This window comes from Mixophyes fleayi, chromosome 7 (genome assembly GCF_038048845.1).
Source record: "Mixophyes fleayi isolate aMixFle1 chromosome 7, aMixFle1.hap1, whole genome shotgun sequence".
Classification (NCBI taxonomy): domain Eukaryota; kingdom Metazoa; phylum Chordata; class Amphibia; order Anura; family Limnodynastidae; genus Mixophyes; species Mixophyes fleayi.
The window spans coordinates 12,607,764-12,621,787 of NC_134408.1; the positions used below are offsets into that span (position 1 = coordinate 12,607,764).

The window sequence follows — 14,024 nt, forward strand, 5'->3', positions numbered from 1 at the left end:
AAAAACACATCACTAAAAAGCGTACAACGCGCATTTTAGTTTCAATGCATTTTTACCAACAAAAGAGTGTGACTGAGCCCATTTGCTGCCTTGTGGAAACTAAACAAACGGATATTAAGGTTATTCCTAACCAGTGCCATCTACTGGTGAGCCGGATATTGCAGCTGAAATGTATCGTGTGAGTTTGAAAAGATACTAGTCTGAGCTCTCCAGTTAATTGGAATAAGGGACAAAATATACAGTACTCAGAAAACCGGCGGCATGCGGGGAGTCAGTGACATTGTAGTGGTGTAAAAAGAAAGATGGCTGCTACCACTGCTACAAATCTATCAAAATGTCAACTTCTAAAAATATAAAAATGTCAGTAGCTTTATGCATTATCTAATCACACTGTAGGATTTTGTCTCATGGGGCGGGAGAGTAGTGAGCACTGGCAGGTAACCTGTCCTTGTTCTTCACTAAACTCCAGTTGGCTTCCAAACCAGGTAGGGGAGGAATCACTTCAACACAATAGACCAGGCTTGGTCAACCTATGGCACTCCACACTACAAGTCCCAGCATGCCCTGCCAGCTATTGACTTGCTCTCTGCTGGCAAAGCATGCTGGGGCTTGTAGTTTCACAACACCTGGAGAGCCTCAGGTTGGCCTGGCCTGCAATAGATGAGGACAAAGCCAGCATAGTGATTGTCAGTAAGTACATAATAGACTGAGCACCAGAGAAGGCTCTGCACCAGGTATGGCTCTACAAAATGCACTGAAAACTATATATACACTGGGCAACATACAGTATATAGCTCTGCATAAAAGAATGGGCACTAAATATGCTCTGCACCAGGTTGGCACCAGATAAGTCTCTGCACCACATAAAGCCCTGCACAATACATTTGGTACCAGAGAGGGCTCTGCACAGCAGATGGACACCAGCTATGGCTGTGAATAACATACCTGGTATCAGACGTGGGACAAGAATGAAGGCGCCCACGTTACACACTAAAGACATACTAATCACAATAACACCCATTTGTGTATTAAACTCTGTAATATCAATATACAATATAATCTCTGATATAAACATGAGGTTGATCCTGTACGTTTTGATCAGATTGTGAATGCCCATCTACCGGGACATTATCTAAGTGTCCTATGTTCCTGTGTTATGTAACAGCAGTCACAGGGTGATGGACCTTTTCATACATTTGCCAAATTTGGGGGGTGCGGCCTAAAGACTTCCCTTTTTTTGTTTAACACTATGAAGGCTGTGACTGCCTCCACTATAGCCCACCTGTGTATACTAGAGATGCTCGGGCTCGGTATACTGAAAACCGAGGCCACCCGAACTTAGGGGATCCGAGTAGGCCCGTGAGCCGGCTCTGTACTTTTGCGCATCCTCAGATCTGAATAAAGGCGAAATGTCATTGTTGCATTGTTGGATCTCGTGGGTTTTTGGATTCCATAAGTACCTCCCTCCCCAGGAGATTCAGCGCCAGAAACAGGAGGGGTAGCAGTGTTCTTGTCACTCTCCAGTCTCCAGTGACATTGCTCAGCGCCATTGCTCACACAGAAACAGGAGGGGTAGCAGTGTCTTGTCACTCTCCAGTCCCCAGTGACATTGCTCAGTGACATTGCTCACACAGAAGCATGAGGGGTAGCAGTGTTCGTCACTCTCCAGTCTCCAGTGACATTGCTCAGTGCCATTGCTCACACAGAAACAGGAGGGGTAGCAGTGTCTTGTCACTCTCCAGTCCCCAGTGACATTGCTCAGTGACATTGCTCACACAGAAGCATGAGGGGTAGCAGTGTTCGTCACTCTCCAGTCTCCAGTGACATTGCTCAGTGCCATTGCTCACACAGAAACAGGAGGGGTAGCAGTGTCTTGTCACTCTCCAGTCCCCAGTGACATTGCTCAGTGACATTGCTCACACAGAAACAGGAGGGGTAGCAGTGTTCTTGTTACTTGACAAAAATGACTGGAAATTAATGTTATTGAGGTTAATAATAATGTAGGAACAAAAAAAAGCCAACATTTGTGATTTAGCAAACAAAATAGGGATTTTAGGAAAAAAATCAGAATCCAAAACCAAAACACGTGAGGACGGTTTTGCGAAAACCAAAATCAAAACATGAAGTTAATCCAGATCCAAAACCATAACCAAAACCAAAACACGGGGGATCAGAGAACATCTCTAATATATAGCTAGGTGTTTTTAATCCAGCAGCTTCCAGCTAGCTCCTACCAGCGTTATCCATCACAAGGTCTGTACCCTGGTATAGGACGGAATTGTTAGCCTTAAATGTACTTGTAACTTAAATGTAACATGAACTACACTCAACCTATACATTCTGCTATTATAGGCAAAGAGCAAGAATGAGATTAGACACTTTATATATAATATTTTGCAGAAAGTGTGTGCTCCTTGTTTCCTTAAACCAGGGGTCAGGGAACTTTTTTACCTTTTACCCCCAAATATATTTAGATACGCCGACGTTACCCCCTTGATTTGAAAAGGAAGGAAATCATATATTATTAATTATTGGAATTTAAAATTTCTTTGAAAGCTTCAACTTCAAACCTTCAGGCTTTGGAGAAATGATGTTGCTTCATTTTTGATACGAGAGCATCAATATTTAGGCATTTTTATGTCAGAGCAATTTGAATACAGTCTTCAGCGTCCAATCGATTTCTCTGCTTTGTTTTTATGTTCGTTAGAGTGGAAAATCCTTGTTCACAAAGGAAGGTTGTTGCAAAAGGCAGCAGCTTTTTGACTGCCTCCTCATGTGCAATGTTGAATGCCTTTGCAGCTGTTGACATCCAAAAATATGACAGATCTGCTTTGTTTTCAAATGCAATACGTGCTTTATTATTGCATCGAAGCTCAAGAAGTGCCTCTGCCAAGCCTTGAAGCTCTTCTGGTACAACAGCAATTTCACATTTAAAGGGGTCTACAATCCAACTGACAGCATGTGAAATGGCAGCATTACCCCCAGGAATTTCATTTTTACCCCATTTGGGGTAATTTACCCCTGTTCCCTGACCACTGCCTTAAACCAACCATTTACTATATTTGCTATTGTTGTCATTTGTGGATAAGAATAAAATGAGCACAAAATAAATCCCTGAGGGGTAAACCTCTAATTAGCTTCCCTGCCTCCTATCAGGGTTACACCCAACAAGTGTGTACAGGTTAACCTACTGCAAACTAAATCAATTCTCTGCTGTTATAACTCTCTGACAATTGCTGAGTCACTGGGTTAAGGCAGTCTTACATAAGGGGGGGGGGGGGGGACTGGAAAGTTTTATATACAGTAACTAATTCCTGTCTGACTTCTTCTCAGAGTTCCGTTCCTTCCCTTAGCAATTTCCTCCGTCATGGCTGCAAGAAAAGTTATCGTTGTCTTTGGAGCAACAGGTGAGTGAGACACAGGCTGCAGCACCTCTGGAGATAGACCAGAGGGATCATTGTCTGGCAGATTAAACTCTCTACACTCTCAATACAACTGAATACTTCATGCATTGTTAGCTGACAACAAGTCCCTCATTTTTTGGCACAACCCCAGTTTTTAAAGCATTGTCCCTTGAAACGATTGTCCCCCAAAAAAGTCCCTATTTTTATTATTATTGATCAATGGCACAGTACTCTCCCTTGCTCTGTATATTATATGCAGTTTCCATTGTGTATCCCTATTTTATATTCATTGAAGAATTATTTTTTTTAAATACTAAAATTAGAAAAGTAATTGCAGTGTCTGCTAGAAGAGGTATCGGAGCTGTGCTCTCACTGGAAGGACCACACATAGAATACGTTTTCACTGAAGTCTACGTATTTCTTAATGACAATTGGAACTGTCTGTAGAGTCACGGCTGACTGGCAACCTTGCAGAAATATGCAATATATGCAGTTTACACGGATTATTTCTTATTAAATTGCATCAGTAACTTGCATGGAACAGAGGTCATGTTACTGGTACCCAGTGAATAGGCTGCATGCTTATGAATGTTAACTCTCAGCGCTAGATTTACTAAACTGCGGGTTTGAAAAAGTGGAGATGTTGCCTATAGCAACCAATCAGATTCTAGCTGTCATTTATTTAATGCACACAATGACAGCTAGAATCTGATTGGTTGCTATAGGCAACATCTCCACTTTTTCAAACCCGCAGTTTAGTAAATATACCCACAGTCTGAGTATCTTAGTAGGTCCTCTATGCTCTACATAGACATCTAACCAGGTCAGCGTGGGCAACGTGCAGCCCTCCGAGCCCTCCCCAGCTCCTTCCTGCTGTATTGTCAGGGGTGTTTGTTATAGCTTGTAACACTTGTTTGAAATGTTATTACAGATAGGTTTTTTCTACATTCAAATGTGCAGACCCTAAGTGGCTTTGCTGAACACAAGTTAACTTTTTTGGCGTGTGTCCTGACGGTGATGTGTTCCACCTCTGCGGGGGGGGGGCCCTCACGGGGGAATGGAGGCCCCCTTATCCCAGGGGCCTCCATTTCCTTAATCCGGCCCTGAGTGTAGGTTACATTATTTAACTAACACTGCCCATTGGATATACAATAAATACACTATGCCACTGGGGAAATAAAATGTGCGTGATATATATACTATTCACAAAGGTCACTGAGTATCCCATGCATGTCGAGGATTCTTAAATCAGGACTTCTAAGAGCCTTAGTACAGCGAGTAATGGTAATGGTTTTGGTTGCTCTCTAGGATCTATATATTCTATAAGAACTGTCTATATTATCATTAATAAGAGTAGAACATGATCCATTATGAGCAGCCACTGACACTCAGCATAATTCACTATACTGCCACGATATCCAGCCAGGTAACTGCAATGGGAAAATTTAGTCAGTGGGGGGGGGTTTTGGGAGCAGACCATTGTGCGCCAGGTGGACGGGGTTATGTTTCGGGGGTCTGAATCCTCCTGTGCGTCTCAGGTAGGCTGCCTTCTGGGTCTGTTTCTGGTTTTGACCACAAACTCTTCGTTCTCATGCAGTAGACCTACGTCACATTCTGGTACTTTGTTTATCTGCTGTCCGGTATAGATGAGTCTTTTCTTTCATCGTTTGTAGCTGTGATGCTCCTAGTGAGTTGGCTTCTCAGCTCCTATTCTTGTATGGAAAAAGCGATAAACATTGATCTTTTCATCTCTAGATTTTGACCTTAGCTAGTCATCCTGCCCACGCCTGATACCCACCTGCCAAATATCATCTTATTCTGTGACTGCAATAAAACATCACCAAACTGAAATATAGCTATAATCAGTAATAACTGAGACACATTTAGAATCCTGAGCCGGCAAAAATAATCTCTTCCCAAATCTGGGGTATGTAATATTTGTAGTTTTCTTCCTTACTCTCAGCAAAGTCTCTATGACCTGAACAGAAAGGCCTTGCTCGTGAGCTTCTCTATTTTCATATGTTCAAACTGAGACGCTGGATGTGGTGGTGAAGGATGTTACCCCACTGAAAAATATCCTAGAAAGATATCCAGGGGTTCCAGGCTCCCCCTATCATTGAGGAGGAAACCAGGGCAATCACCTCTTCCAAAGCAGTATAAGCCATTGCTCCCTTGTTGTGGAGGCATAGCTTCACTGCTTGGTGGCACAATAGAGGAATGAAGGCTTTTAGAGTCCGAAAAGCTGCCCTCATCTCTGACATTCGATAGAACCAATGACAAATTCTGCTTCCACAACCCATTCACTTCCTGATGCAGACAATGAGCAGAGACATCCAGAGAGCTGGCAGCCACCAAAGCAAATCATTACTTTCCTCTTCTGGTATCCAAATCTGGGATAGGCTTTGATGATACAATTATTTGTTAGAAACAATACCTGTGCCATCTGACCATGGGTGAACCAAGGAAAGCCAAAAATATCGCTGGTGGAAAGAAACTTCTGTCATCTAAACATTTTCATTTTCTCCTGAATAATTACCACCTTGTGATCTGGAAGTGAAATTGTTCCCTCTATAGTGCTGAATAGGATTCTATCGATAAATCTACTTTTGGAAGGACAAAGCTAATTTTCCTGGAAGTTGATTAACCACCCAAACCATTGAAGTATACTGAGAGCCCCATGTAGCAACAGAGTATCTCTGTCCCAGGCTAGCAAGAGAATACTGTCTAGATGATGGTGAATTCTCATGCCTTGCTGTCTGATCAATGCTACTAGAGTTAAGAGAATCTTCGAGAAAGTGTTGGGTTGACATTGGCTGATCAATATTCTCCTGGAGGTAATCTGAACAAATTGAGGTAAAAAAAAACTTCTCATCTCTCCACATTAGGAGGGAGGTCATGTCATGTTGGGCTGTTTCACATCCCACGGGATCGTGTCCAGTGCTTCCAAAGCACTAGGCCATCCTCAATCCCCCTCTCCACACCTAAAATAGCTTTGAATTGATGCACGCACCGGTGACAAATGCACCCACTCACCACCCACTCACCATGTTAATGTCCCCGCTCACCATGGAACTACACAAGTAGGGACAAATGTGCCTAAATCCAGAAAGTTGGGGGTAGGAAGACTCTATTTTCATCTTGAAGACGTGAGTTGCGCCATTACAGATAGACAACATGTTACATGGTAGCCAGCCAACTACTACTAAAAACCATAAGCCATGTATGTCAGGGAACTTGTAGGTCAACTTTTTTTGGTAGGCCCATTGTGTTAGGTGACCCAACAATAAGAATGCAGTCTGTGTTCTCTTGAAATGAGTGAATTTTTGGCTGGTTCCCTCTCCCTCGCCTGAATCCGGTTATTGTCTTATAGGAGCTCAGGGCGGTTCAGTAGCAAACGCTCTACTGAAGGATGGCGTCTTTGCCGTCAGGGCGGTGACTCGGGACGCCAGCAAACCAGCGGCTGTGAAGCTGAAAGAGGCCGGAGCGGAGGTCGTGTCCGCAGATCTGGACAATGAGAAGAGTCTGACGGCCGCACTGAGTGGAGCTTATGGAGGTTTCGTGGTCACCAACTTCTGGGAACACTTCAGCAAGGACAAGGAGGTTGCCCAGGTAAGCACAGCAGACAAAGGTGAGACTTTATGAAGACCATCCTACAGACTAGGAGATTTCCTCATATAAGTGCCCAATTTAATTACAGAAAGTGGTTACATTCTTGGTTGACTTTGTGCTAGGCGTTAACTAAGGGTGGCCAAGACAGGCATCTGCCTTTGGTTGTAAGGAGTTAGTGGAAGCAGATCTAGCACCAACCACACTCCTTATTTTTGTTGTATAATGTATTTTTGTTATTTTCTAAAGGTAAGCCCCCAAGGCCTTTTAAAGCTGGGTGTTGGATCACGCCACATAACACTTACCTAGAGTTTCAAAGAAGGCAAAACCCTACACTTCAGAAAAAGTGAATTCCTAGCAAGATCCCACACTTTTGCTATATCCAGGAGGGACATTATTTTAAGTATTGGATGTCCCTTCCTTGGGGAACTCCTCTAGTCTGCTCTGGTGCCCCTATACCAGGGCACCGCCTAAAGTAGCAGCATGTGCCTGTAGCACCCAGAAGCAGTGGCACAGCCGGTTTTCAGTGCCATCTCCGGGGTCTACTTGCGGTTTTCATTGTTTGTTGATGACATGTAAATAGAATTTCCAAGAATATTATGTTACTGAGTCATTGCACATCAAGCACTGTACCTACTAGATGAACCTTAGTGCACTATACTTCCATCATGGCATCATTACCAGACATGATTAATATAATAAATATGATTGATACGCATTCTAGGTACTCTTCTTCAGTAAATATTAACTTATAAAGCCGGAAGAATTAGGTACAGTTGGTTAATATTGAAAAACAGGGACAAATTGAGGGGCAAAATATTATAACCTGGGATTGTCTCTCGAAATTTGCCAACTATTAATGTGTGGGAGTCGGTAGAGAGAGGAGGGGTGTCCCCAATTTGAGGGATGCCTCAGGTCATCAGTAGTGGTTGACGATCAAGTTTTTCTTAATATTCCAGGTTGGAGCAGGGGGGGGGAAGTCTCTTGCTGCAACCTTTTACCTTGGCCTCTGAGAAGGTCTCTCCTCAATGCGCGGGGCTGGGTTTCCTCCAAATTTTACATTTAGACATTTCTCATTGTGGCCACGATTATGATCAGTAACTTGTATCTACATCTTGTGCTCCAGGGAAAAGTGATCGCAGACCTGTGCAAGAAGCTGGGCCTCCAGCACGTGGTCTACAGCGGTCTGGAGGATGTGAAGAAGCTGACGGGAGGGAAGCTGGAGGTCCTGCATTTCGATGGTAAAGGAGTGGTGGAGGAATATTTTAGAGAGATTTCCTGCCCTATGACCAGTGTGAGACTCTCCTTCTACTTTGAGAACCTGTTAACTCTTTGCAAACCACAGAAGTCCAAGGACGGGAAGACCTATGACCTGGGTAAGGAACTTAGGAAATGTAGGAAATGTATTGTGCATGTTGGGCAGTGATTTCCACCAGAAAGGTAGCAATACCCTGGGAGACAGTTATGTAATCTGCTGCACCAGTGACTGTAACTCACAGCAACCAATCACTTGTTCTCTAAACTCTGAGGAGTCTGACATCCGAGTTCTGCTTGGCTCCAACGTTCCATACTGTATTTGTAAATTTGCATTTTGAAAAACGTAAACTCCATGAACAGAGCTGGAACGATGGCTGTCAGTTCATACTGCTGTGTGGTTGTCTTGGAGTAGGACTGAAATTAGGGAATGGGCCAGCACAGCAAATCATTTAATATTGGAACAGCGATAAATACAGCAGCTGTGATTCATACAATTGATGTTGATTTTGTGACACAACATATATCTGGTCTATGAGTAATAACTCTTTAGACAGATGTATTGTTATAATGTTTAGGTCGAGAGCCCTGAGAGAGAGAAAAAATGTAAATGGTTGAATTCGTGGCCGGATTGGCACAGAGCTGGCATACATCCCACGTACCCACTAAGTCACAAACATTTATTCCAGCCTAATGATGTCACAAAGGGCTCAATTATTATCTGTGCCACAGCTTGTAAGCTACGCACAGAAAAAACAATACCTTCAAAACATGATATTGTAACATTACTTCTGATCTCTGTTAAGGAAGCAACGTGGAACAAAGAAGAGTCCACATTAACCTAAATATTTAAGGTCAAATACAGACTTTAAAGAATTTAATTTTTGAGATAAAGCCCTTGTTTCTGCACCGCAAGCGAATGCCGAATGTTGGCTGTGGAGACGGACTCAGAACTGTCTGGCTTCCTCCTACATCGCCGCTACCCTACCTGTGGAGGAGCTGTAGGAGGAAACTGCCAGTCTGCGTGAGCAGAATCTCTGAGAGATCACCGCCTAACTCAAGACTGATGTGGGGACCTTCCTGTCCACACTGTTACAGCCACATCAGGGAGGTAAAGGTGAGGAATGGCTCAGTGGGTCTAAGCTCATCCCCTCTGTCCATCCATCCTAACCTGTACCACAGGAAACCACTGGGAGGAGCAAGGTCATTCATTAATGAGGAGTAGCCACACCTAGCTCAAAAACGAGAAGTCCTTTTGCAGATCGAGATTGTTAAATTGACATAAAGGGGAGGACATGGCACATTTTAGGGGCACAGCCAGTTTCCCTCTGAATTTTGCTTCAGCTCTGAGGTGGTGGGGATCAGGTCTAATCCTAAACTGCTTCACAACAAGACGCATTTTGCACCTTACACTTGTACTTAAACAGAGAAGCGCGTTTCTTGGTGCACTTTAAAACTTAAAAGAAAAAAAAAAAAGCTTCAAATGCACAAAAATGCCACGTATAATAAAGACGGTAACGATTGCCCCTGACTGCCAATAATTCCAACCATTAGTGTTTCTAAACCAAGCAGCATTTTAGGAGATAAGATAAAATGTTTTAATTCATGAAAGGGGTGGTAATAAAGGGGCAGGAGGTGGTCGTTGAGGTGACTCTTGCACACTGAGCCTCTGGACACTTTTCAGCCTCTCTGCAATCCTAGGAGTACTCCTAGTTTGCCGAGATGTCCCCTGAGAGTGGACGTCAGACGGCCACAGCGAAGTGCGCTAGGCAGAGTATTTAGGCGCACCAGGTGCGATACCAATGAGATTTGTCGTGCTCATCCAGTGCGCTTGGTGCCTGAAGAGTGCTCCGTACAGGCAGAGACTGCCATATGTGGGTATTATGTGAATGTCAGGTCTGGGAATCTGACAGAGACCGAGCAGACATTTAAAATAAAAAGTTTGGTAACTCAACCAGCCCCAATACTCTCAGCCCTTCTGGCAAATGTCAGCTGTGCCAGTCCTGGCCTTAATAATGGAACGGGTAAAACGAGAAGAGCTGACTCCAGTCTCTGAAAGATTATCATGAAATGTGCCGTTTATTTTAGAGCCTTGTGATTGGTCGGTTTTTGTCATTTTACATTCCAGTCCTTCCCATGTGTGACGTACCGATGGACGGGATCTCTGTGGCAGATGTGGGTCCAGCGGTGCTCAGCATCCTCCAGAATCCATCGGAGTACAAAGGGAAGAATATCGGACTCAGCGGAGATAAGCTGACGGTGGAACAATATGCGGCGATAATGTCCAAAGTCACCGGCAAGACCATCAAAGACGCCAAAGTGAGTGTCCTGACCGCTGAGGCAGGGGTTTGAGCTCTATGTTCTAGTCTACATTTAGCAGCGGTGTAATATCCAGATATTACATATACCGCAGCTCTGCTCCAAAATGGCGCAGCGGTGACAAAGAATTCTGGAACAGAGAGAAGGGGAAGGATTGGCCAACAGGCCGCATGTTAACGGGTAATGTCATTAACAAGCATCCGCACCTTTCTCTGCCCCCGACTTCTCCGGCCACTCCCTGGACGCGCACAAGTGGGAAAAAAATGGCAGAACTCCCTTTATATTAACTAATGCCCTGTGTGCAAAACTAGCTTATTTATATAAACATTTTTCAAACATGATTTGAACAGAGACCGCACAGGCTGACGACATGGTGGTGCTAAGTCATCAAGGGACGCAGTTTCCAGTTGAACACCGGTATAAGTATGCGCTGCCTATACGGCACTTGCGGTATGCAGGCAGACAGCACACACTGCAGGACACATACAATGCATATGTATATATCAAGTCCGATCAGAACGCACAGAAAATAAAATGAAATACATTAACACCTGTTAATAATATAATCATTAATAGAAATACTTTAAAAAATATATATTTTTCTTTTACATGAAATACATTTATTAGGATGTTATTAATGTCTACTGTACATAAAATGCATTTTTACAGTTGCTGCTGATTGCAGACACATGTTCTACCATGTATACACAGCCGTCCTCACTGTCACTTGGCACTTACACCTATAGCTGCTGACAGCACATTTTAGGGACAGTTTGCTTCGTGTGCAAAATGACGCGATTCACCGCAAATTGCTGTATTTTGGACAGGGAATTGCAGGATGCGGGAGACTTGCCTGCTCTCCCGGGAGACCGACCCGGATTTCGGGAGTCTTCCGACACTCCGGGAGAGTTGGCAAGTATGGGTTTCAAATATTGATTTTCGCTATAGATTGTAAGCTCTGAGGATCAGATTTGAAGGACTGAGGGTCTCTGTTGTGAAATACAGACATTTGTGCAGTTATTAAAGCCGTTTCTTGTTGCTGCTTTCCCTACAGATCTCCCCCGAGGTGTACGAGAAACTGGGCTTCCCAGGAGCACAGGAAATGGCCAACATGTTCCGATTCTACATCATGAGACCCGACCGGGATGTGGAGCTCACCCGTAAACTTAACTCCAAGGTCAAGACGTTCCAGCAGTGGATGGAGGAGAACAAGTGTGGATTTACAGACTTGTAGATTCGTTTTCTGTGCCTTAGCCTGTAAAACCTTTTCAAACATATTGTACGTGCCTAAAATAACATTGTACAAATCAAGTGTTCAACATTCCATACGTAGGTCTCATCTTCTCCTTTGTACTGAAATACTAGACGGTTATATGTTGGAGCTATATAAATAAAGTATATTAATAAACAATCATAGTCTGCAGCACTTTTACAATGGGTGCAATGTGCACATTTTAGGTGTTATCGCCACCTAGTGCTAGATGTTTTAAGGGACACCTAACACTTGTCCAAGGAATGTTAGGGAGACTCACAAACAACCAAACAAAGTCCAGGATTCAGAGCCCCATCTGAGTTCGTAAGCCCACTTCAAAATGTTGCTGGCTGTCAAAAAGTCCTACAACAGTCCCTATTTTGACGGTACTGCCATGATTAGCTGGCCTTGAAAGGGGTGTGGCTTTGCAATAATGTGGGCGTGGTTCGGCTGGATCAATCTCTAAAAGCGCTCCCAGGTATATCTGCGGAATTCTCAGTTTGAACGCAGGGTTCCCACATGCACTGAGGACATGGAAGATTGCATCACTGTGCCGTCAATCGGCCCATCCCCATCTGGGCCCCCCCCCAGGTCCGGCCCCATAGTGGGCTACCTTGGGCTGGGTCACTGGACTATCTCCATGTTTAATCCTTTATAATGTTCCTAATAGGCTGCTGTGCTGAGTCTTGCGGTTTTCCACTTTTGCGATACATAAATTACCATAACTCTGCCCCACGACGCTTCTTATCTGTGGCCCGCGTTTCGCACCCATCTATATGCACAAACGCTTTCAGCATCGGGGAAACGCCAGGTAACCCAGATACCACAATGCTACTAAGAGAAAGTCCTATCTGTCCTGAAAAACTATGTAACCTTTTATTTCTGTCCTTCTTGGTGAAACGCGTCAAAGATTAAACATTGCTTTTGCAGGGGAATGAGAAAACCCTCTGGATAGGAAAATTAGTATAAAGCGTTCTCAAAGTAAAGTGACGCTTGCAATATTAAACAAAACGTATATAATAAGATGATGCAAAATAATGACCATTAGACAATTTTTCCCCACGGAAATATTTTGTTCCGATAAGTTTTTATTTATTTTTTCTGCACATAAGCTTTATTGAAAAGAGAGCAAACTTTATCTATGAGCTTGTGTGGAGCGCATAGCGAGTGTTCTTATGAATTCCTCTGCAACTTTTGTGCAGAACCCACAGTCTTCCTTCCTAAATCAACCTTTCCTCAGATTCTAAGCTGGAACACGGTCTCTGTTCTGTGGAGATTTTATTTGTTCAATAGTTTTATGTTTTTTGCAAACCTGTGCATCTCTCTTTCACACTCCTACCCACGCGGACTGCCCTCCCCTCCTTTCCTGCCCCCTGTTCCTAGTCCCCCCCCCACCACTCACAGATTATGCATTGCAAGTTAATGTCTGCACTTGTACATTTTGTTATCTGTTACATATCGTCTTGTATTTTGACTGGTTGACCTATTAGTACTATTGTATTTCTGTCACCCTTATTTGGAGGGGAACAAAAGATAAAGGGCAAAGCAAAGTCAATGGAAGTTTTACAGACAATTTTATTTAAAGGAATAGTGCTATAAATACATTATCTGATATTCATCAATGATATATAGCAACAAAGCATACATGTGATGGATTGGAAGCCATGAAGGTTTAAAAGTACAATAGTAATTTTAGGGTTTAAGTTTAGTGCTTAGTTTAATAAAAAGGATAGAAATTATTATGCACTTAAAAATGTGTTCATCTGCAGTTTGTGCATTTATTAATGAGTAGGAGCTGCCATAGATTTCTCTGGTGATTTAGAATAATACATCTTAGGCAGATATTAGTAGAACAGCGACACCTACTGGTAAAATGATAAATTATTAAACGTGTTTGACGGTACTATGCCGTTACTTTCAGAGATATGGGATTACAAACATCCGTTTTACAGAACATTGTTTTTGAAGTCATTCTTCATTATAACATTCGTAGGCTGTAAGAATTTAAAAATGGCAAATGTCTGTTTCTTTTAATTAATGCTAATTTAATGCAAATGGAGGAGAAATTCACCAAGACAAGTCCTAGTCCATCCACAATTTATATTTTCTTAATTTTATACACTCTATTCATGTAATAACAGTAGTAAAGTTGACAATAGTTTACTGACCATTTTCTAGGAAAACCACTC

The 14,024-nt window shown here is 43.0% G+C and overlaps 1 protein-coding gene across 1 annotated transcript; it reads left to right on the top strand.

Moving 5' to 3' along the window:
• Nucleotides 1-3,301: 3,301 nt before the first annotated feature.
• Nucleotides 3,302-11,994, top strand: LOC142097340 (nmrA-like family domain-containing protein 1). The gene is made up of 5 exons (XM_075179094.1): nt 3,302-3,407; nt 6,775-7,013; nt 8,137-8,386; nt 10,393-10,583; nt 11,638-11,994. The coding sequence occupies exons 1-5, from the start codon at nt 3,368-3,370 to the stop codon at nt 11,815-11,817; spliced, it is 900 nt and encodes a 299-aa protein (XP_075035195.1). The 5' UTR covers nt 3,302-3,367; the 3' UTR covers nt 11,818-11,994.
• Nucleotides 11,995-14,024: the final 2,030 nt, after the last annotated feature.